The following is a 25,428-nucleotide window of genomic DNA, read 5'->3' on the forward strand; positions in this document are numbered from 1 at the left end:
GAATCAATGAGTCCTTGTCCTTAAGGAGTTCTCGGCCATGGCATGTCCTAGTGTAGGGCTGCGATTTCGAGCTTAGAGTCAGGTACTAGGGGTTCTAAGGGTCCAGTATGGTCCATATGGGGTCTGGTTCGAGGTTGGATCAAGAGGGTTCAGGCTCGGCTCAAGAAAAAACGAACATGGCTCAAGGGTAGTCTAGGTGGGTTTCTCGTCTGTTTCTTGCAGCTTATGTAGTGCTTTGGTTTTGGAGTTAAGGGCAGTTCCTATGGGTTATAAGGGTCCAAGAGGGTTCCTAGAGGGGCTGGTCATGGATCGGCTCAGGATGGCTCGGGCGTGGCTCGGTGAAAATCGAAGTTGTCTTGAGGGATAAGGGAAGGGTTCGTTTTTGTGTTTTAATGGTTTAAAAATTCGAAACACTGCTCATGGGGGTCGAGTCGTGGTTCATGTGACACCCTAAAAACAAAGGTGCATAAATGCATTTTTCTTAGTATAAATTTTATTATTTTCACTTTTAAAATTTTATCATATTATTTTTTGGTACAAATTTTATTTGTCCAAAATATCTAGAAATACATTAAAATACATCACAATACACTTAAAAAATTCATCAAGCACTATGAGGTTCCCATTCCAAAATCAAATAACCAAAATATAATAAAATATTATAATTGAACTCAACATATATGTTAAGTAATTAATTACAATAATTATTAAGTTCAATATAAGATAATTAGGTTCAATAATTAGATACACGGATATAATAATATTAAGTTTGGATAAACATAACATTTTTTTCATTTAATAAATAAAAAATAAATAATAATAATGATAAAAAAAACGAGGGATAAACTTGAAGTTCGGCTATAAATAGCTGAACCTTTTCCTCACTTTCCACGAGACCAGCCGAGGGAAGAAAAAAAAAGGGATGAAGTAAGAGGAAAGGAAGGAGAAGAGGAAGAAAGAAATAGAAGGAAAAAGCTATATTCTTTCCGAAAAATCCCAATAAATCACCAACTATTCACCTCAAATCATAAAGCAATATAGCCCTGAAGGTGACGAAAAAGGATCGCTCAAAAATCAGAAAAAATCAAACAGAGATATTCCGCAACGGCATCGGTATCCCGTATTCAAGCTAGGTACTTTTCATTCATTTTTCATATAGCTACACACCAAACTAGAGGTCGCTTTGAATATAAAAGTTGTACCTCTTGTTGCATAGATGAGGTACATACCGCCCGTCGTCCCAAAATATTGCCCGAACTAACATTTTCGGAATGCCGGAGTACCTTAGTTAACCATACGACGGTATTTAAATCTGGTATCGATGGGTTAGGAATTTGACAAAACTTTCAACGGAAGAATTAAAGATCTTCAAAAGTTACATATGCTGGAAAAAAACCGGCCGCGCGTGACCGCCGGAAGGCCACTCACGCGTCGGCAACGTCGGCGCGTGTACTGCACGCGCCGCCGGATCGGCGATGTTCCGGCGGCCGAACGTTCCTGATGATATTCCCGACTTTTTGGCCAACTTTCGTAATGTTTGGATATACCTTCTAATTAATATGAATTTTGGAAACTTAAGTAAAATCAACCGGGTTAAATTTTGAACAAAAAATAATCTGGAAATGATCAGCTAGTTACTTAAAAACCTCTAACATATAAATATCATTCATAATATATTTTTAGGACTTGCTCCAGGAACTCGGAGTATTAATCAAGCCTAAACTGTAAGTTAACAGGTGAGGAAATTACTATTCATTCTTCTATTAAAGCCTTTGGCATTTGGCCTGGAAATTGCAATAACATTTATTTAATATTCAAATATCATCCACAGTTCATTTCAATTACTGATATACTTTCTTGCATATTTATGAATGGATTGATATATCATTAGTGAATGGAGTCTTGGACAACGGATTTCGGTCCGGAAATTGAGTCCACTGGACAACGTGGCTTCGGCCCGGAAAATGAGTCCAATGAACAACGGGTCAAAAGTCTCGGGTATATGGTTCATCTGAACAACGTGCACCGAATATTTCGGTCCGGACAATGGTTCACCCGGCTCGTAAAAAGTGCTCAATTAGAGCCACCAATGTTAATTTATAGAATTTACATTTATCTATTATTTCATTGCATATCATTCATAATATCTAAATTGTTATGCCTATTATTTTATGCATAATTATGATAAAGTGTTATTTAAAAGCCATATACTAATTTAAACTCACTAAGTCCTCAAAGACTTAACCCTCTGTTTCTTTTCGTCTATTGTATTTTCCAGACACAGGAACCCCCGAATTGGAACAAGAGGAAAATAACTGAAGCTGAAATAAGAGCATTTGAAAGTTGGGATGATCTGTTTATAAATGAATGTTAAACTTCCGCTGTAACATAATTGTACATATGAATGTTAAACTTTCGCTGTAAAATAATTGTACATGTTTGAAATAAGAATGTAAATATTTGTAGATAATCTTTAAATTATGGTAGAAAATATTTAAATTTTTATCTACAATATCTTTCTAATAATAACAATGGTAAAAATAAAAATAGAAATTCAATAAAGAAACATCGTAAAAAAATGTGGCACTTAGTAAGGGAATAATTATGAATTCCTAAACCGGACGCCACAGAGGTGGTATCAGAGACTAGTTTTCTTAGAGCCTAGAGCCTAGAGACAGGAGCCTAAGGTTTATTACAATGTCATACATTAATTTTTATGTTTTCCTCATAATTGAAATGTCTCTTTTCAGGATGACAGAGTCTAGTGGGACATCAAAGAAAAAACAAACTATAATCATCAAACAAATGGAGGAAGAAATAGCAAAACTAAGCAAAGAAAACTCAGATTTGAAATGTCTAGTGAATATGTATCGGGAGCATTTTGAAACCTTTGGAACAACTGAAACTTTTCATGGATTTATTGAAGAATGGATGAGGGCTGATAATCTAGCATATCAGGGAGAATTAGGTCATGTACTGTATGAAAGAGACCGTACTCTTATATACTTACTAGACATGCATGAATTCTATGACCGAGGTTTGATTAGTTTCTTAAAGGGAGTATCACACCCTTCGATCCACATTGACCACTTAATCATGCATGGGCGTGAACTGGTTTATCAATCTATCCACGGAATGGAACCTGGTGTTATCGGTCCATCTTACACAACTCAGACCACAACTCCTCCCATCACTAGCACATTTGAAACCGGAGGTAGTAGTATTCCAGAGTATGTACCAGCCCCTTTTGCAGAATATTCTGGAATCATGAACACAACAATAGATCAAGACCCCTTTATGATAAAAGATTATCTGTTGCAGTCACCGGAAGTTGAATTTCTTCCTGACCCCATGTGGGAAAACTTTGTATTTGGAGTAGATGAACTTATTCCAATGACTTTCCTACCTGAAAGTGAAAATGGAAATGAGCTTAGTTATGCACCGGACCCAGTTGAACCACATACATCACGGCCGAATACGGATCAAAATGTTACCATGGGAACCACTGGCACAAATGAAGGCTCGAGCCACACAACTTTTATAGATCTCTCCGACGACGAATGAGGACAATGACTATTTGGCACTAGTATATAACTAGTATTAATAACCATCATCTTTGGTAGGCATGGTGATTATCATGGTCATCATTTTTTGTAGGCATGATGACTCAGTTTGCTTGTTCTGTTTGTATTTTGCTTGGGTATTGTAAATATTTGAAACATGTCTTGTTTATAAATAAAACTGACTGTTTACCCTCTGACATAACTATGTACATTCATTGCAAGATATGTTCATATTTTATATTTATGTGTTTAGAATGACGTCTTCACAAAATAGTACTCAAGCCAGAATCGGACAAGACATCCCCCCTCAAGATGACCACAACTCGGCAACTGGTGGAAATTCCAGAAACGCTCAACACAATCCCCCCCAAGAACAAAACATACAAAATATGTTTGAAATAATGCATCAATTTGTGCAGTTTTGTCAGCAAAATCAACCACGACCTCATGATCAAGCTCAAGAACATCACATTGAGGCAAATGATCGAGCTCTTGAGAGATTTTTGAGATTCAAGCCGCCAAAGTTTGAAGGAAAACCAGATGCTTATCAAGCAGAATCTTGGTTAAGCAAAATCAATAAAATATTCTCTATTCTCAATTATTCTGAAGAACAAAAGGTGAATTTTTCCACTTACTTATTTGAAGAAGCATCTCATAACTGGTGGCATACAGTGGAACATAGGTGGACAAAGAATCACACCCCAAAAACGTGGGAAAATTTTCTGCAAGAGTTTAAAGATAAATATATAACTCAAGTTATATTAAATACCCGAGAACGTGAATTTATGGATTTAGTCCAAGGTGACATGACCGTAGCTCAATATGAGGCAGAATTCCACCGTCTTATACATTATGCACCACACTACATGGAATAAGAGGTAAGAAAAATGAAAAAATTTGTTCAAGGGTTAAAGCTCGATATTCGTTGGGCAACACTGTCCACAGAAGTTACCAGTTATGTTTCTGCTGTTAATCAAGCCCTACAAGTGGAAGAAGACATCAAGACACTTCTTAAAAAAGAGGAAGAAGAAAAGAAAATCGGAAAGCCCAACCCTTTTGAGGATAATAACCGGAAAAGAAAATTTGAAAAGAGAACACAACTAGTCAGGCAAGGAGAAGCTGTCAAAGGAAAAGTTCCAAAAAAAAACAATAAAAAGTGTGGATATTGTGGATTACCAAATCATGAAGAAGAAAAGTGCTGGAGAAAAGGTTGGAAATGTCTTATTTGCGGAAGTGAGCAACACCGTATTCAAGATTGTCCAAAAAGAACGCAAAAGACCCAACCCATAACAAAGCCAAAGATACCTGCTCGAGCCTATGCTCTCTTAGGAAACCAAAAGGATGAAGTTGACCCCACTGCAGTCGTAGAAGGTACTGTTACCATATTATCCAGTTCTGCAAAAACTTTATTTGATCCAGGAGCTACTCATTCTTTTATCTCAAAATTTTTTGTACGTAAATTACCACTGTTATTTGAGCAGCTACCATATAGCTTCGAAATTTGCTTACCTTTAGGGACAACGATGATTACTGACATCATTTACAGAAACTGTCCCTTAAACTTCCAAGAAAAAGAATATCTAGCAGATTTGATTGAATTACCTATCAAGAACTATGATATTATTCTTGGAATGGACTGGTTATATAGACACCAAGCCCAACTCAATTGCTACACAAAAGAAGTTTATCTTCAAACTTCTCATCCAATCATTTCCAAAGCTAACCATACCATGGGAATAGTATCAACCGCAGAAGCTAGGGCTATACTAAAAAACAACGGACAAGGATTTCTAGCTTATTTGATAAATTATCCAAAAGATCAAATCAAGATCTCAGAAATCTCAGTTGTACAAGAATTTCCAGAGGTTTTTCCTGAAGAGATCAATACTTTACCTCCTCAGAGAGACGTAGAATTTTCCATTGATCTAATACCTGGAGCACAACCCAGATCTAAAACTCCAAACCGAATGGCACCTTCAGAGTTAAAAGAATTAAAACTTCAATTACAAGAGCTCATGGACAAGAAATACGTCCGGCCTAGTACATCTCCATGGGGTGCTCCTGTGTTATTTGTCAAAAAGAAAGATGGAACTCTAAGGATGTGCATTGATTATCGAGAAATTAACAATGTTACCATCAAAAACAAATATCCTCTCCCGCATATCGAAGAATTGTTTGATGTTTTACAAGGGTCTCAAGTATATTCAAAACTTGATTTGCGACAAGGATATTACCAATTGAGAATTAAGGAGGATGACATCTCCAAAACGGCTTTTAATACCCGTTATGGACGCTATGAGTTTGTGGTAATGCCATTCGGATTAACCAACGCTCCTGCAGCTTTCATGGATATGATGCATCGAATATTTCAACCATTTTTGGACAAATTCGTTGTCATATTCATAGATGACATTTTGATATTTTCAAGAAATCATAAGGAACATGCTCAACATTTACGATTGATTCTAAAAACTTTGAAAGAGCATCAGTTGTATGCCAAATTCAGTAAGTGTGAATTTTGGCTAGAAAAAGTGTCATTTATTGGCCACTTTATCTCTAAGAAAGGACTAGAAGTAGATCCTGCAAAAATAGAAGCCATATCTTGTTGGAAACAACCAATCAACATCACAGAAATTAGAAGTTTTCTCGGCTTAGCAGGATACTACCGAAGATTCATTAAAGATTTTGCGAAAATTTCTGTCCCCCTGACACAGCTAACTCGCAAAGACAACCCTTTCTTATGGAATGATGAGTGTGAGAAAAGCTTTTGCAAATTAAAAGAAATGCTTACCAGTGCACCTGTATTAGCTTAACCAGAAGGGACAGAAGGATTTGTGGTTTAGACAGATGCCTCAAAAGAAGGCTTTGGATGTGTATTAATGCAAAATGATAAAGTTATTGCATATGCATCTAGAAAATTAAAGAATCACGAGTTAAATTATCCCACTCATGATCTAGAATTAGGAGCAATAGTGTTTGCATTAGCAAAATAGAGACATTACTTGTACGGTTCCACTTTTGATATTTATACAGACCACAAAAGCCTGAAGTATTTATTTACTCAAAAAGAGCTGAACATGAGGCAAAGAAGATGGATTGAATTTTTGGAAGATTACGATTGTTCCATTCTTTATCAATCAGGTAAAGCTAATGTAGTGGCTGATGCTTTAAGTAGAAAGATCAGCATGGGTTGTTTGGAAATGAAAGAAGTAAAAGAATGGGTACACATCCATTCTCGTGGGCACTTGGCCGGATTGAGAATTGAACCTGAATTTCATACCAGAATTAAGCAAAATCAAGAATTGGACCAAGAAGTTTCAAAACTCCGTACTGATACCAATTTCTTCACCAATTCACAAGGAATACTATGCTATCATGACTGTATTTGTGTGCCTAGCTCAATTAAAAAGGAAATAATGGAAAAATCACATCAGTCTCGGATCAGCATTCATCCAGGAGGATCTAAGATGTACCAAGAGATTAAAAAACACTTCTGGTGGAAGGGAATGAAACGAGATATTGCAGATTTCATTTCACAATGCCTATCTTGCCAAATGATAAAGGCTGAACATCAAAGACCAGCAGGTCTTTTGCAACCACTTCCTATACCAGAATGGAAATGGGATCAAATAACTATGGACTTTGTGACCGGATTACCCCAGCTCCCAGGAGGTTTTAATAGCATATGGGTAATCGTTGATCGCTTGACCAAGTCAGAACATTTCATACCCATAAGTCACAAATATGGGGTGGAAAAACTGGCTGAACTCTATCAGAAGGAAATTATACGGTTACCTGGTATCCCCACTACCATAGTATCTGATAGAGATCCGAAGTTTACGTTAAGATTATGGAAAAAACTTCAGGAATGCCTTGGTACCAAATTAAATTTTAGCACAGCAGCATATCCGCAAACCGATGGTCAGTCTGAACGAACCATTCAAATATTGGAAGACATGCTTCGCGCATGTGTGCTGGATTTTGGGGCAAACTGGGGAAAACATTTGCCTCTAGTTGAATTTTCATACAACAATAGTTATCAATCCTCAATAAAAATGGCGCCATATGAAGCATTATATGGAAGAAAATGTCGCTCTCCTCTTAACTGGGATATGGATGAATGGAGAGGCACAAAGAATGGACAAGAACGAGCAATCAGGCCTGACATTATACAAGAAGCTATCGACAAAATACAACTTATCAGGCAACGAATACAAACAGCTCAAAGTCGACAGAAGAGTTATGCAGATAAGAGGCAGAAAGATTTGAAATTTGAAGATGGAGATTTCGTATTACTAAAAGTGTCACCAAGAAAAGGAATCAAGCGTACTGGAAAGAAAGGAAAGTTGCATCCTCGATTTGTTGGACCTTTTGAAGTAATAGAACGAATAGGCACTGTGGCTTATCGTCTATCTCTACCTCAAAATATATCTGGTATACATAACGTATTCCACGTATCACAATTAAGGAAATGCAAAGTAGACTCAGCCCAATTGATTGACCACCAACAGATAGATCTGGAAGAAAATCTAACATATGAAGAACAACCTGTGAAGATTTTGGACCAAAGAATAAAGGAACTTCGTGGTCGACCAATTCAGTTGATAAAAGTCTTATGGAAAAACCACAACATTGAAGAAGCAACGTGGGAAACAGAGAAAGATATGAGATGTCAATATTCTCATTTATTCCAATAACTCTTAAATCCGGGGACCAGATTTTTAAAAGGAGGGGATATTGTGACACCCTAAAAACAAATATGCATAAATGCATTTTTATTATTATAAATTTTATTATTTTCACTTTTAAAAATTTATCATATTATTTTTCGGTACAAATTTTATTTGTCCAAAGTATCTAGAAATACATTAAAATACATCACAATACACTTAAAAATTCATCAAGCACTATAAGGTTCCCATTCCAAAATCAAATACCCAAAATATAATAAAATATTATAATTGAACTCAACATATATGTTAAGTAATTAATTACAATAATTATTAAGTTCAATATAAGATAATTAAGTTCAATAATTAGATACAGGAATATAATAATATTAAGTTTGGATAAACATAAAATTTTTTTCATTTAATAAATAAAAAATAAATAATAATAATGATAAAAAAAACGAGGGATAAACTTGAAGTTCGGCTATAAATAGCTGAACCTTTTCCTCACTTTCCACGAGACCAGCCGAGAGAAGAAAAAAAAAGGGATGAAGTAAGAGGAAAGGAAGGAGAAGAGGAAGAAAGAAATAGAAGGAAAAAGCTATATTCTTTCGGAAAAATCCCAATAAATCACCAACTATTCACCTCAAATCATAAAGCAATATAGCCCTGAAGGTGACGAAAAAGGATCGCTCAAAAATCAGAAAAAAATCAAACAGAGATATTCCGCAACGGCATCGGTATCCCGTATTCAAGCTAGGTACTTTTCATTCATTTTTCTTATAGCTACACACCAAACTAGAGGTCGCTTTGAATATAAAAGTTGTACCTCTTGTTGCATAGATGAGGTACATACCGCCCGTCGTCCCAAAATATTGCCCGAACTAACATTTTCGGAATGCCGGAGTACCTTAGTTAACCATACGACGGTATTTAAATCTGGTATCGATGGGTTAGGAATTTGACAAAACTTTCAACGGAAGAATTAAAATCTTCAAAAGTTACATATGATGGAAAAAAACCGGCCGCGCGTGACCGCCGGAAGGCCACTCACGCGCCGGCAACGTCGGCGCGTGTACTGCACGCGCCGCCGGATCGGCAATGTTCTGGCGGCCGAACGTTCCTGATGATATTCCCGACTTTTTGGCCAACTTTCGTAATGTTTGGATATACCTTCTAATTAATATGGATTTTGGAAACTTAAGTAAAATCAACCGGGTTAAATTTTGAACAAAAAATAATCTGGAAATGATCAGCTAGTTACTTAAAAACCTCTAACATATAAATATCATTCATAATATATTTTTAGAACTTGCTCCAGGAACTCGGAGTATTAATCAAGCCTAAACTATAAGTTAATAGGTGAGGAAATTACTATTCATTCTTCTATTAAAGCCTTTGACATTTGGCCTGGAAATTGCAATAGCATTTATTTAATGTTCAAATATCATCAACAGTTAATTTCAATTACTGATATACTTTCTTGCATATTTATGAATGGATTGATATATCATTAGTGAATGGAGTCTTGGACAACGGATTTCGGTCCGGAAATTGAGTCCACTAGACAACGTGGCTTCGGCCCGAAAAATGAGTCCAATGAACAACGGGTCAAAAGTCCCGGGTATATGGTTCATCTGAACAACGCGCATCGAATATTTCGGTACGGAGAATGGTTCACCTGGCTCGTAAAAAGTGCTCAATTAGAGCCACCAATGTTAATTTACGGAATTTTCATTTATCTATTATTTCATTGCATATCATTCATAATATCTAAATTGTTATGCCTATTATTTCATGCATAATTATGATAAAGTGTTATTTAAAAGCCATATACTAATTTAAATTCACTACGTCCTCAAAGACTTAACCCTCTGTTTCTTTTCGTCTATTGTAATTTTCAGACACAGGAACCCCCGAATTGGAACACGAGGAAAATAACTGAAGCTGAAATAAGAGCATTTGAAAGTTGGGATGATCTGTTTATAAATGAATGTTAAACTTCCGCTGTAATATAATTGTACATATGAATGTATAGCTTCCGCTGTAAAATAATTGTACATGTTTGAAATAAGAATGTAAATATTTGTAGATAATCTTTAAATTATTGTAGAAAATATTTAAATTTTTATCTACAATATCTTTCTAATAATAACAATAGTAAAAATAAAAATAGAAGTTCAATAAAGAAATATTGTAAAAAAATGTGGCACTTAGTAAGGGAATAATTATGAATTCCTAAACCGGGCGCCACAGTTCACGAGGGCCAAAAATTTATTAAAATTCTAAATTTTTAATATGAAAAATTTATATTAAAGATTTGTTTAATTCGAGATTTAAAACGCATTAATATGTTGTATTGAAAGAATAAATTAAAAGTTCTTGATTTAAGCTAAATAAAAATATGAGAAAATTATTGTAAGCTTAAATAATTATTTTGGATGGTCTAGAGTCAATGGAATTAAGAAAATGTCAAAAACGTGAAATTTTACGTTTATGGGTAAAACAGTAATTTTACACCCGAAAATTAGTAAGCTTCATGGCAGTGTCCTGAATGCTGTTTTATATGCTAATATGATTATTTTAAAATGTTTATTTTAAATATTTACGGATTTTTATGATTTAATATGTTAAAACGTTTATTTTAAATGGTTATGGACTTTTATGGTTCTATATGTTAAAATGATTATTTTAAATGTTTATGAATTTTTATGATTTAATATGAAAAATTAAAAGATATGTTGCATGCTTGGTTTAAAAAGAAAAATGATATTTTTATGCATGATTTTTGTAAAGTTATGAAAATATGAAATGTTGGAGGAAGTGAAGTAATTGTGACTATTATGATGATATGATTGTGGATATCGTGAGGAAAAAGGCCCCAGAGAGAGTCCATTTACGGGAGAAGGCCCCAGAGGGAGCCCATTTGTTAGGAGAAGGCCCCAGAGGGAGCTTGACGATCGTATTTCCATATGATGATGATAGGCCAAGGCTCAGTTGACGGGTGAGAGTGTCGATGATGTCCACGACGCTCGGTACTGTGGTTATATGATAGATGGATCCATCGACCTTATGATGATACGAAAGTCAAAATTAACGATCCAAATTCAATAAAAGGAAAACGTATATGATTATGATGAAAAAAGAAAAATGTTTATGATAAAATGATGAATGATATGGATTGATGAAAATGAAAAATGTTTATGTTAAGTCTATGCACCTTCATGAAAATGTTATTTTACTTACAAGTATTTTCGCTGTTGCATGTGATTTGTATACTTAGTATGTTGTTATCAAGAGTATAGATTGTTGAGTCTTTAGACTCACTAGGTGTGATCGATGCAGGTGATTATGATAATAATGATAATGGAAGTCTTGATGGTTGACTTTGCTGGACTGAAGGTGCACATAACCCGAGGACCGGCGCTTCTAGTTTTCTGCACTTATGATTATGTTTATGATTAAAGATTTTACGACTATTTATTTATGCTTTTGAGTGGTTTTTGAGAGGTTGATAGTATGGGCTATACTTTTCAAAAATGATGCTTTTAGGTTTGGTAAAATGTTGGATGATTTTATGTTTAAACTATTACCTTGATTTTTCAAATATTAGTTGGTTATTTTATTTTTAAAATGATGCTACAAATATTTTATGGATGTATATGGATTTCGGCCGAAAATATGGGGGTAAAAAAATCTAGTACTTTTAAAGAAAACGAGTAGTGGACGTTTCATTACGTCTCCTCAATCCCAATTACATTTACCTTCAAAATCCTCGTTTGCGAAACACAACTTAAAACGACCTATGGTGACTTAGTTCTATATTCTTATAATCTCAAATTTTGAATGTTCTCACAATTCCTAGTATAAGAAATGGAGAAATGGAGGTCTAAGCTTATCGAACCTTACTTTTCTTATACTATACCCAAATATTCATCAACTTATAATATTTCAATATTAAAAGCCTAAAAGCATCATTTCTAAAATTTATTAAACTCGAGGTATGCTAAGACTTTAAATCCAAATATTAACATTTATACAGTTCAACTTAAGAAATCTTAGCACCAAAAGTTATTAATCGACTTCTATTCTCAGTAATACACTTAAAAGTTAAACCTTATCTCGACCCCATAATAAAATTAGCCTAAAATCCTTGAATCGAATCTTTATATTACGGCACCCAACTAACGTAATTTAACTATATACAAGTACATTCCAAATATATAATTGTTGCAAATATTAAATTCGAGTAACGTTAATCCATAAAACCCAAAATGTATGATACCAATCTTCTACATAAATAATAAAACCATTCTAGCACCAATTACATGTTTAAACTATTTTCTTCCCAATTACAATATAGTTGAGGCCTAAGACTTTTGGGTTTTCCTCATTGAAACGAATGTCAGCATTCTTACGTATCCTTAATGTTTAATTAATACTAGCGTATGAAACTTAATAAGTTATCCCATGTTAGCGATAAAATTACTCTAATACTTCAACTTCAATTAAAATTCGTAGAATTCTAGAATACACATATCAAGATTTTAGATTTCTTACTCGATAAAAATCTTAATATTCGTTCATTGATAACCTATGTCGAACACCAATAATTCCCTTTTTGTTTTTTATTTTACCCAAAATTTTCGTATGAACACCTATTTCATAAACTTAAAATTCAAGCTTACACAACCCAAATAGTCTTGGTTAACATAATTCCAACACACATATGCACTTATTCTCAAGTTTTTAATGACTTTCAAAAATTTCTCAAGATAAGTTGTCTACCTCACTTCTTCGTCCATCTAACAAGTACCCTAACCATCAGTCATGCCATGAAGTAAATATTACAAGTTGTTGATTTAGTAATGTGAGATTAATAAATAATTAATTATTTTTAAAGATGGAAATATGACATATTTTGGTCATATGAAGTCCAAATGATTTGAAACTTTGATATAACGTAGAAAACTCAAAGATATAGAAGTTTCATGTTTTGATTTTTGATAAATTTGATCGTTTGGCTGTTCCAAAGAGATATATCAGTGTTAAAATGTTAAATATTATATTATATTTATTATATTATATTATTAATATAATATAATATAATATTTTAAAAAAAAGAAAAAAAAAGAAAATGTGATGCGGTGGAATTGAATTGAAATTCAATTTCACCGCAGAAGAACTTTGAACAGAGAGGCGAGGTAGAGAGGAAAGAAAGAAAAAAATACAGTTTTGATTTTTCTTTTCGATTTTGCTATTTATCGGTTTATTCAATCGACAAACCCACTTCAGTTCTGTGATCGTTGACATGAGGTCTTCGATTTGAGGTATAAATTTTATAGTTTTGGTGATGTTTGAAATATGTCGATTTCTGGAATAAATCTGATAAATTGTTAAATTATACTGAAATTGAAAATTGTTGAATAGTGTATGATTTTAACAAAGTAGAGAAAATTATAGTTGTGTTATTTTGAATTATTCCTAATTTATTATATTTAGGGATTTTTAATCGTTGGATTGAGATTGGAGAGTTGTTTGTCAGTTGTTATTAATTATGATTATATATTCGGAGTCTACGAAGTATAGGCTACACGTTGATATAAAGTTTTCGTAATTTGACGGATGTTGTAAAATAGCCTATTATTTGAAGTTAATTAATTAGGGCGTAATTGATGGTAGTGTTGTGAAATAAATACACCAGAATATTACATTGTTGAACGATAAGAATTTATAATCGAGTTTTATATTTTGTTGAATTAAATGTTGTTGGGCTATTTGATGTTATATATTGATGTTGTTATGATTGTGTTGATACGGTGACAATGGTCTGATAATTGTTGTTGAATTATTTAGATACGTCACAAGACTCAGGATCAAAGAAATAGCTAGATTTTATATATACTCGATTATCAGGTACGTGTTGACGTACGAGCATATGTTGTTATTGTTTAGTATTGATGAATATTATTGCGTTGAACGATGATAAATCACTGAAATTGGGTGATTTGATATTATATCTGTTGTTGTTTATTATTGTTGATGTTGTTGGCTGTCGTTGTTGGGAGACGTCACGTTGATGTTGTTCGTTCAACGATATTGTTGTCGCCGAAGTTGGATGTGACGTATCGTTGATGTTGTTGTTCGTTCAACGATATTGCTGTCGTCGGAGTTGGGGTGCAACATATCGCTGATGTTGTTGTTCGTTCGACGATATTGCTGTCGCCAGAGTAGGGGTGCAACATATCGTCGATGTTATTGTTGCAGTGTGATGTTGTTGAGGTTGTTGATGGCTGGTTGTCCAGAAACAACATAGGGAGTATTTCTGTTATGATTTCAGTTATATTTATGTTGTTAATATAACTGGTATGTATTACGATGATTATTGTTGTGTATGCTCACCCTTTGGGGGCTGTTTCTGTTGGACATGTTACAGGATTATGCCGTGAGACAGGATAGCGGTGAAGGATTAGGTGTGTCTAGTCAAACATTCATGTTCTTGATAGTAAATAGAGACAATATAGTTCATTTTCTTATTTGAGTTATATGTGTGTATTTTTATACTATTTCTGCTACACTGATGTAGATAGTGTGGTGATTGCATTATTTTGTCATATATGTATTATTATTACGTCATTGAAAAGAAAATTTTTATGCATATGACGTCACATATTGTATGATTATGTGGCGAGGTTTGGGGCGCCACATTGGTGGTATCAGAGCATATGTTAGATGTCAAGGATGGTAGGAGTTGGGTTTGTGATGAGGGAGTTGGATGGCGATATTATCTGCGTGTGTCTATGCATTTCACATGTTTTTGATGAGTTTTTGGTATGATTGATTGTTCTTTAGTTGTGTGTGCTTTCGTGCGAAAGATGTGATGATGATTGGTGGATTGTAATTGTTAAATGTTATGATTAACAATTTGATTTCCAGTGATGGCAGCTAGAGAACAGGTACATCCACACGAGGAAACAGACGAGGTTGACAGTGGGTTTGGACATATGAATCCATTGCCACCTCCTCCTATGGGACAGGCACCTGCTGATCAGCATTTATTGCCTGGTGAGTTGACTTTGGCACAGTTTAGCAGTTATCTTCCGCCGAGATTTGATAGTTATGAGATTGGTGAGCAAGCAGAGGAGTGGATTGAGAGGATAGAGGAGATATTTGTGACTGCTCCGTGTGTTAAGTCTGCTTGGTTAAGATTGACTACATTTCAGCTTTCGAGGAATGTATTATTGTGGTGGCAGACGACTGAGGCCGGATTGAGAGCACATGGCCGTACTGTTGATTGGGATGTGTTCCGATCTCGTTTTCTTAATAAATATTTTTCTATAGCAGCCAGACAAAAAGAAAGAGAGAGAATTCGAGGATTTGAGACAGGGTAGTATGTCTGTTGCTGAGTATGAAACTCGATATTCTGCATTGTTGAAATATGTGCCACATGTTCCTACGAATGTTCATGCTAAGATGAGGCATTTCTTAAGAGGGTTGAAGTTAGAGTTATTTGACCGTGTGCAATCAAATAACCCGGTATCATTTTAGGATGCAATGACGAAGGCTGAGATGACTGAGTTGGTTATGCGGGAATATGGGGCTCAGGGACGATTATCAGAGCCGACTAGGGAGTCATTGCGACCGCAAAAATAGTCTTTTAAATATCAGAAGGGTTCATCTTCTTCTTCAGCGTCCTCTGGGAAGCGTCGATTTGATTCACGACGTGTTGAGAGTCGTGGAGGTAGTTCTCAGTCTGTTCAGGGGAAGAGGGGGGAGTCCAGACCAGTGAGATGTTTTCTTTGTGGGGGACCTCATCTGATCAGACAGTGTACACATACTGAGATCACATGTTTTGAGTGTGGCAGTGTGGGCCATATAGCCAGACAGTGTCCTAGTCGTGAGGGACAGCGAGTGCCTAGGAGTGATAGAGGTAGATACTCAGAGAAGGGAGGACGACAGCCTCAGCAGTTTACACCACGACTTTCTGGAGGACAGCCACGTATGCAGGGAGCTGGCCCGCCTCAGGCACAGCTGTATGCTTTGACACGAGAGCAGGCAGAGGAGGCACAAGAGGAGATGATAGCGGGTAAGTGTTATTTGAGTTTTTATCCTGCTTATATATTCTTGTTGATACAGGTGCCTCACATACATTAATATCGAAGAGGTTTGTGGTTGAGCAACATATGCGCCCGTCTCCATTGTCTATGCCTCTTTCTGTTTTGACACTTTCTGGAGTTGATATATCGGTTCTATCTATGATATCAGATGGTATTATTTCTTATGAGGGCTATGAGCTGAGATCTGATATGATTATTCTAGAGATGACTGATTTTGATTTATTACGGGAATTAATGTGCTGAGGAGTTATTGCGCGACTATTGATTGTTATCAGCGGGTAGTATATTTTATACATATGAGAAAGAACGTTGGACATTTTATGGGAAGGGTTCTCGTCCCCGTGTTCCGTTGGTATCTGCTATCCGGATGTCTCAATTATTGGAGCATGGCCATGAGTATTATCTTATTTATGTTGTAGAGGTGACAGAAAAGAAGGAGGTGGGAATAGAGAAGATACCTGTAGTAGCTGAGTTCTCCGATGTATTTCTTGATGAGATTCCAGGCTTTCCACCAGCCCGTGAGGTGGAGTTTGGGATTGAGTTGATGTCAGGTACTTCTCCTATTTCTCGTACTCCTTATAGAATGGCACCAGCAGAGTTGAGAGAGTTAAAAGCCCAATTACAGGACTTGCTGGACAAGAGATACATTCGCCCTAGTGTATCACCTTGGGGTGCACCACTCTTATTTGTGAGAAAGAAAGATGGAACGATACGGCTTTGTATTGACTATCGACAACTGAATAAGGTAATGATTAAGAATAAATATCCTCTCTCTCGTATTGATGATTTGTTTGATCAGTTGCAGGGAACCTCAGTATATTCGAAGATTTATTTGAGGTTAGGATATCATCAGATACGAGTTAGAGAAGAGGATATTTAGAAGACAGCATTCAGGACCAGATATGGGCATTATGAGTTTTTGGTTATGTCGTTTGGGTTGACGAATGCTCCAGCTGTGTTTATGAATTTGATGAATAGGGTATTTCAGCCTTATCTCGATCAGTTTGTTATTGTGTTTATTGATGATATATTGATATATTCCAGGAGTGAGGCTGAGCATGCAGGGCATTTACGTGCAGTATTATAGGTACTGCAAGATAGACAGTTGTATGCCAAACTCAGTAAGTGTGAGTTTTTGTTGGATCGAGTGGTCTTCTTGGGTCATGTTATATCGAGAGATGGGATTTCTGTTGATGCAACGAAGGTCGAAGCGTGTTACAGTGGTCTGCACCTGCATCTGTACCAGAGATCCGTAGTTTCTTGGGTTTAGCAGGTTATTATCGTCGATTTACCGAGGGATTTTCAAAGATTGCTAGACCTTTGACATAGTTGACTCAGAAAGGTGTGCGATTTCAGTGGTTTGAAGCATGTGAGAGGAGTTTTCAGGAGTTGAAACACCGACTGACGACTGCACCAGTGTTGTCAATCCCTACAGAAAATGAGAGGTTTTTTGTTTATAATGATGCATCATTACATGGTTTGGGATGTGTTTTGATGCATGATCGACATGTTGTGGCATATGCCACGAGACAGCTGAAACCACACAAAACAAGGTACCATGTGCATGACTTCGAGTTGGCAGCCATTATCTTTGCCTTGAAGATATGGCGACACTATTTATATGGTACCTCGTTTACGATTTATAATGATCATAAGAGCTTGAGATTTCTGTTTACACAGACAGAGTTAAATATGAGGCAGAGACGATGGCTAGATTTGCTGAAGGATTATGATTGTGAGATTGAATATCATCCTGGTCGAGCCAATCTTACAGCTGATGCATTGAGCCGTAAAATGAGCTGTACTGCAGATGATGTGAGTCGTTTATCAGCTATGATGATGTCTTGTTGTTCTTTGGGATATGATTTTGATATCTCTACGACTCCTACCCAGGTATCTACCTTATTAGCTGAACCTGATATATATGGTTATATTCGTGAGGCACAGATGACAGATGAGAGAGTTCAGCGAAGGAAGGAGTTAGTTTCTCGGAAACAAGATACTCATTTTAGAGTAGCTGATGATGGCAGTTTGAGGATGAATGATAGATGGGTAGTTTCTGGTACTTCTGAGTTGCGCCAGAGCCTGTTGCGACGTGCACATTGTAGTCGATATTCTATCCACCATGGTGGCAAGAAGATGTATAAGGATCTACGCTCTCAGTTTTGGTGAAAGGGAATGAAACATGATGCGATTGATTTTGTACGTCGATGTCTTAATTGTCAATAGATCAAAGCTGAGAGGAGAAGGCCAGGAGGTGAATTGAGGAGTTTAGAAGTACCAACTTGGAAATGGGAGCACATATCGATGGATTTTGTGACTAATTTTCCAAGAAGCACTGGAACTATTGATGCTATTTGGGTGATTGTCGATCGATTGACGAAAGTTGCACATTTTATACCCTATAGCATGAGTAGTACGTACTTGACGATGGCACATTTGTATATACGAGAGATCGTACAGTTGCATGGGATTCCAGTGTATATTATATCTGATAGAGATCCTCGATTTAGTTCTCATTTTTGGGAATGATTGCGACTGCGATGGGGACAGAGTTGAGATTGAGTACAGCTTATCATCCTCAGACAGATGGTCAGATGAGCGTACTATTCAGACGCTGGAGGATATGTTGCGTGCTTATGTTATAAATTTTAAATCTGTTTGGCAGTCATCTATTCCATTGGTGTAGTTTGCGTATAACAATAGTTATCAGAGTAGTATTCAGATGACTCCATTTGAGGCATTGTATGTGAGGCATTGTAGATCTCCTTTATACTGGGATGATGTTGATCGAGCTGCAGTTACTGGTCCAGAGATGATTCTTGAGATGGAACAGAAAGTAAAGTTGATACAGCAGTGATTGAAAGCAGCTCAAGATAGACATGCCGCCTATGCCAACAAAAGACAAAGACCTTTAGAGTTTCAGCTGGACGATCGAGTATTTTTGAAAGTTTCTCCTTTTAGTGGCACAATGCGATTTGGTATGAAAGGAAAGTTGGCACCGAGGTATATTGGTCCATATGAGATATTGCAGCGGATAGGCACTTTGGCTTACCGATTGGCTCTACCTCCATCTTTATCTGGTATTCATGATGTGTTTCATGTGTCGATGTTGCGGAAGTATGAGCCGGATCCTTCATATGTGTTGGATATTTCTGAGGTTCAGTTAGATCCTGATGTGTCTTATGTTGAGAGACCAGTTTGTATTTTGGATCGATCTGAACGGAAGCTTCGTAGTAAGCTTATACCGATGGTGATGGTTCAGTGGGAGCAGAGAGGTGTCGAAGAGGCCACTTGGGAGACAGAACGACATATGAGGGAGTTTTACCCCTACTTATTCTGATGGTATGACGTATTTTTATTTATGCATGTTATTAATGTTGTTGATAATTTCGGGGTCGAAATTCATCATAAACATATTCATATAAACAAGCATAACTTAAACCTCAACATTTTCCTTTTAATCCTTTCATGTCATATATCCTTTCATCATGAGCATTTACATTTTTCCCTTTATTGAATTCAGATCATTAATTGTGACTTTCATTTTCCTCATAAAATCGATCGATCCATCTACATGTTACCACAGTACTGGGCGGTGGGGACATCGGCGACACTCTCACCCGTCAATTGACCCTTGGCCTATCCTCATCGAATGGAAATACGATCGTCGGGCTCCCTCTGGGGCCTTTTCCACGAATGGGCTCTCTCTGGGGCCTTCTCCCGTAAATGGGCTTCCTCTGGATCTTTTCCCTCACGATATCCCCATTCATATCCTCATATCCTCAATAGTCACAATTACTCCACCTCCTTCAATGTTTCACATTTTCATCACTTCATAAAAACATGCATTTTAATGTTATTTTCGTTTTAAAAACAAGCATGCAACATATCTTTTAACGTTAACGTTTTATCATAAAAATCCATAATCGTTTAAAAATAAACATTTTAACATATTAAAAATCCATAAACATTTAAAGTAACATTTTTACATCATAAACATTTAAAATAACATTTTGACATATTAAATCATAAACATTTAAAGTCAACATTTTCACATCATAAAAATTGATAAACATTTAAAATAATCATATTAGAATATAAAACAGCATTCAGGACATTGCCATGACGTTTACTAATTGTAATGCTCGAGAATTTTGTTACTGTAATCTGAAATGATTATTGATAAATTGATGTGATTATAGACGGAAAGGATCAGACCGGGAAAAACGAGTGAAGACACGAGATATGTGCGAGGACAGAACCCCTCGCGCATATGCGCAACCAGGAGGCGCGCATATGCGTGAAGAGTGTGTGCGCATATGCGCGAGCGTGTGCAAGGAAAAATGCCAAGTCCAGAGAATGTCAAGCATGTGCGCGGAGGTGGTGCGCGCATATGCACGAGCTGCCGAGAAGACAAGCGTTGAGACAGAATGTCTCGCGCATATGCGCAGAGTAAGGTCGCGCATATGCACGAGACGTGTTGCACAAAGATGAAGCCATTTGCCCTTACCATGCAAGATATATATAAATTGTCTTCATTCCTTCAAATGTGCAGCAAGAAAATGAAAGAAGCTCCCGGGAAAGATTCAAGTTCCTTTATGTGCTAGAAATTGATTTACGCAAAATCCGTCCGTCAGATTTTCAATCCGACTTCAGAACTGTGTTCCTATCGACAAAGGCTTCAACTGGACGTAAGTTTTATCACTTTCTGATATGATTTTAAAATATGCTATTAAAGGAATAAGATAGTATTGATATATGGTGTTCTTGACATATTAGATATCGTATAATCGAAACCAGATTGAAGAACGGATACCGTATAGAATTGTTATGATTTATCAGATTTGATATGATTGAGACTATACAGATTATGTTTATTGATCGATTATGAGTTGTGGGTAATTGATATCTCGTGTTGTTGAGTTTCCGGGGATATCGTTATTGTGTTGTTATATCGTTAACATTGATCTAGATTGAGTATTTATCAGAGCAGATTTTGATATGAATGGTATATTGATGTTGTACCTATTGGACATGTTAGTTCAGATTTGATATCGGCATATTCGAATTCGACTTCGTCAGATGGACAAGAGAAATGTATAAATCAATGTTGAACCGGGAAGATACGACTCGAGTTTGATTTGATTTGAGTTTCCAAGAAACCACGTACTTTACTTTATTGCATTGATATTTGCAATTCATGAGATTGATATGCTTAGTCTATTGATTTATAGCAAAGCACGTGTCGAGTCATGGGTGGGGGTGCCTAGTCATTGGCGGAGATGCCAAGTCTTTGGCGGAGTTGCCAAGACGCTGGATGTTTGGTTTATATCGATGTTGCGTAGGGTCGGATCAGCTTATATTGCGAAGATTCGGTATATTGTGCCAATGTCCATGAACCAGGATCCCTAGATTAGAGATGAGTCGAGTCTGAGATGACGAGTCTAGAGTTTATTTACAGTTTTATATCGATTCATGTCTTTCAGATTATGATACATGTATTGATATCTATTTCATGCTTTAATATCTGTTTATATGATTGCATGTATACATGGTTTATACTGGGATTATATTCTCACCGGAGTTATCCGGCTGTTGTTGTGTTTGTATGTGTGCATGACAACAGGTGGGACAGGATCAGGGTCACGAAGAGGATGAGAGATTAAAGATTAGCGTGGAGATCCGGACTTAGAATAGATGGAGTTTCAGTACTTGATGTAGTGACTGAACTTTAGTTGGAGATAAACATATGTTGTACTAGACTTGTACTTTATTGTTGTTATTTATATCAGACTGATTTCATTATGTTCTGCACTTATGTATTTTAAAAAAAATGTAGACCCAGATTAATTAAATGATCCTAATGATGATTAAGAAGACGAATTAGGTTCGGGTACCCACAGCTGGTGGTATCAGAGCAGTAGGTTCCTTAGACTGAGATAGAAGCTAGTGAGTGGGGTAAATTGAGTTTCTTTCCTGCTTTTGCTATGCTAGCATGTCTTATTGCTTTGAAATTCATGTTTACCTGATTATCTGATTTGATTGGAAACATATGTTATTGAAAATAAATCGGAACCGATTCTTGATCACCAGTAAGATGATCGGAGGAGGACTGAAATAAGTTTGTTGTATTTGGTTACTAATCCTTTTGATAATCAGATATGCCTCCTCGAAGTGTACCAGAACAGGGTAGTACTTCTGCTAATCCGATGGATGTGACAGCAACACCAATGGAAACGCTACTGAAGAGATTTCATTTGTTTAAACCGCCAACTTTGAGGGGCACAGAGAATTCTGTTGAGTGTGAGAGTTGGCTCGATGACATTGCGATGCTGTTTGATTCGCTGGATTACACATATGAGCGCCGAGTTAGACTGATTGGACACCATTTACATGATGTTGCAAAGAATTGGTGGATCACAACAAAGAGAGCGTTGGAGCATCGAGGTACGACTATTACTTGGAACATCTTTAAGACTGAATTTTATCAAAGATTCTTCCCAGTATCGTACAGAAAAAACAAAGGGGTAAAGTTTGCAAATTTGAGACAGGATCAGTTGAACATTGAAGAGTATGTGGCCAAGTTCTCTACATTGCTACGATTTGCTCCACATGTTGCTGAGAACGACGAATCTGTTGCTGATCAGTTCATCAATGGGCTGAATCCTGAGATCTTTACATTGGTGAACACCGGGCGATCGAATAATTTTTCCGATGCCCTGAATAGATAAAAAGGAGCATAAGCGGGTCTGATGAGATAGAAAGGAGCTTCGTATGTTCCTCCAGCACTGAGACCACAACAACCACCTTCTACTGCATCCCAGAAACCCCCTCCCAGATTTGAGAGTGGCAGTAGCAGTGGTGGGAAGAAAGATTTCTTGAAAGCCAGAGGAAAACAGTTCAAGAAGTCATGGAGCAGTTAATCTAGCTCCGGTAGGTTCTTGACAGAGTCAGAGTAGTGCATGGGTCTTTTGCAGAACTTGCGGAGGGAGACATCCCACAGAGCAATGCCAAGGAATACTTGGTAGTTACCGTATTTGCAAACAGCAGGGACATTTTGCTAGAGTTTGTCCACAGAGAGGTTCCCAGGGATCCCAGGGAGCAGAATCATCTGGATCAGTGGCTCAGACAAATAGACGAGCATCTGCTGTTCACTCCTTTCTGCCACCACCAACGACTCCTCAGTCACAGCCCAGGCCAAAAGGAAGCCATATTGTTGGCAAGCCGCCTAGACAGCAGGCCAGAGTATTTGCTTTGACTGAAGAGCAGGCACAAGAAGCACCAGATGATGTGGTTGCAGGTAACTGTTCTTTATGTTGTTATCATGCTTATGTATTGATTGATACCGGTGCATCCCATACATTTATTTCTGAGAGATTTGCATTGATACATGCTTTGCCTGTTGAGTCATTATCTGCTGTAGTATCTGCGTCTTCTCCTTTGGGGACATGTTTGATATCAGTGAATTCTGTGACACATTGTATGCTATAATATGATGGGCATGAGATTGAGTTAGACTGTATTGTACTTGGGTTGTCTGATTTTGACTGTATTATCGGTATTGATATGTTGACCAAGTACAGAGCTACCGTTGATTGTTTCCATAAGATTGTGAGATTCAGACCTGAGATGGCTGAAGAATGGAAATTTTACGGTAAGGGTTCTAGATCTAGAATTCCTTTGATTCACTGAGTCAAAATGTATGTTTTTTATCCTTATCGATGATTGGTGATTCGAGTTTGATTGAAGACTGCCGTTTGTCTGGATTAGCATTTGAAACAGATTGTAGACCGCTAAGACTTTATGCTATTCAAGTCGAACCAGAGCTGATTTTGAGAATTAAAGCTGTTAAAAAAGTTGATCAGAACGCTCAGAAATTGATAGCGATGGTCAGAGCAGGGCATCGATCCGAGTATCAGGTACGTGACAGTGTACTGTATGTGAATAATTGTCTTGTTGTGCTAGATGTTTCAGAGTTGAAACGACATATTTTGTCAGAAGCACACAACAGTCGATTTAGTATTCATCCTGGTGGCAGAAAGATGTATAATGATTTGAAAAGACAGTTTTGGTGGAAACAGATGAAAACTGATATTGCTGAATTTGTATCCAAATGTCTGAATTGCCAACAGGTAAAAGCGGAAAGAAAGAAACCAGGAGGTCTGTTACAGAGTTTGTCCATTCCTGAATGGAAATGGGATCACATTTCCATGGACTTCGTGATGAAGCTACCACGTTCCTCCCGAGGTTGCGATGCGATTTGGGTTGTGATTGACAGATTGACCAAATCTGCATGCTTTATTCCATACAAGATGACGTATAAACATGACCAGATGGCAGAGATCTATGTCAGAGATGTGGTCAGATTGCATGGAGTGCCGAAGTCGATTGTTTCAGACCGTGATCCTCGGTTTACTTCGCACTTTTGGCACAGGTTGCAGCAAGCTCTAGGTACGAAGTTTCATCTGAGTACTACATATCATCCACAGACTGACGGACAGTCAGAGCGGACTATCCAGACATTGGAGGATATGCTGAGAGCTGTAGTGCTAGATTTTGGCACTAGCTGGCAAGAATCTTTGCCACTTTGTGAGTTTTCGTACAACAACATCTATCAAACGAGTATTGAGATGGCTCCATTTGAAGCGTTGTACGGCAAGAAGTGCAGATCCCCTTTGTATTGGGATAATATCTCTGAGGTACCTGAGATTGGACCTGAAATGATCCGAGAGATGACCGAGAAAGTGAAGCTGATTCAGAAGAGAATGAAGACAGCTCAAGACAGACAGGCCAAATATGCCAATGTTCGTCGTCGACCGTTGGTATTTGAGGTAGGAGACCAAGTATTTCTGAAAATTTCTCCTTTAAGAGGTGTTGTCAGATTTGGCAAGAAAGGGAAGTTGTTTCCACGATATATCGGTCCTTATGAGATTCTCGAGAAGATAGGAGATCGTGCCTATCGACTTGCCTTACCGCCTTCTCTATCTGGAATACATGATGTCTTTCATGTATCTTTATTACGGAAGTATCTCCCTGATGCATCTCATATTATTCAGCCAGACGAGGCTGAACTTG

General features: G+C 36.9%; 1 protein-coding gene and 2 long non-coding RNA genes across 3 annotated transcripts; all 3 read left to right on the forward strand.

Moving 5' to 3' along the window:
* The first annotated feature begins 1,076 nt into the window (after window positions 1–1,076).
* LOC142539107 (uncharacterized) lies at window positions 1,077–2,446 on the forward strand. Its single transcript, XR_012818816.1, has 3 exons — window positions 1,077–1,133; window positions 1,684–1,736; window positions 2,279–2,446. It is a non-coding gene; the product is annotated as an uncharacterized LOC142539107 (long non-coding RNA).
* Window positions 2,447–3,964: 1,518 nt separating this feature from the next.
* Window positions 3,965–4,438, forward strand: LOC142538629 (uncharacterized). Its single transcript, XM_075643943.1, has one exon. It carries the CDS (start codon window positions 3,965–3,967, stop codon window positions 4,436–4,438), a length of 474 nt encoding a protein of 157 aa, XP_075500058.1.
* Window positions 4,439–8,963: 4,525 nt separating this feature from the next.
* On the forward strand, window positions 8,964–10,272 carry LOC142539109 (uncharacterized). The gene is made up of 3 exons (XR_012818817.1): window positions 8,964–8,993; window positions 9,543–9,595; window positions 10,138–10,272. It is a non-coding gene; the product is annotated as an uncharacterized LOC142539109 (long non-coding RNA).
* The last annotated feature ends 15,156 nt before the right edge of the window (window positions 10,273–25,428 follow it).

The sequence above is a fragment of the Primulina tabacum genome, chromosome 3 (assembly GCF_025594145.1).
Source record: "Primulina tabacum isolate GXHZ01 chromosome 3, ASM2559414v2, whole genome shotgun sequence".
Classification (NCBI taxonomy): Eukaryota; Viridiplantae; Streptophyta; class Magnoliopsida; order Lamiales; family Gesneriaceae; genus Primulina; species Primulina tabacum.

Excerpts from the sequence above, each read along its gene's own strand:
- LOC142538629 (XM_075643943.1), top strand. The coding sequence starts at position 3,965 with ATGCATCAATTTGTGCAGTTTTGTCAGCAAAATCAACCACGACCTCAT.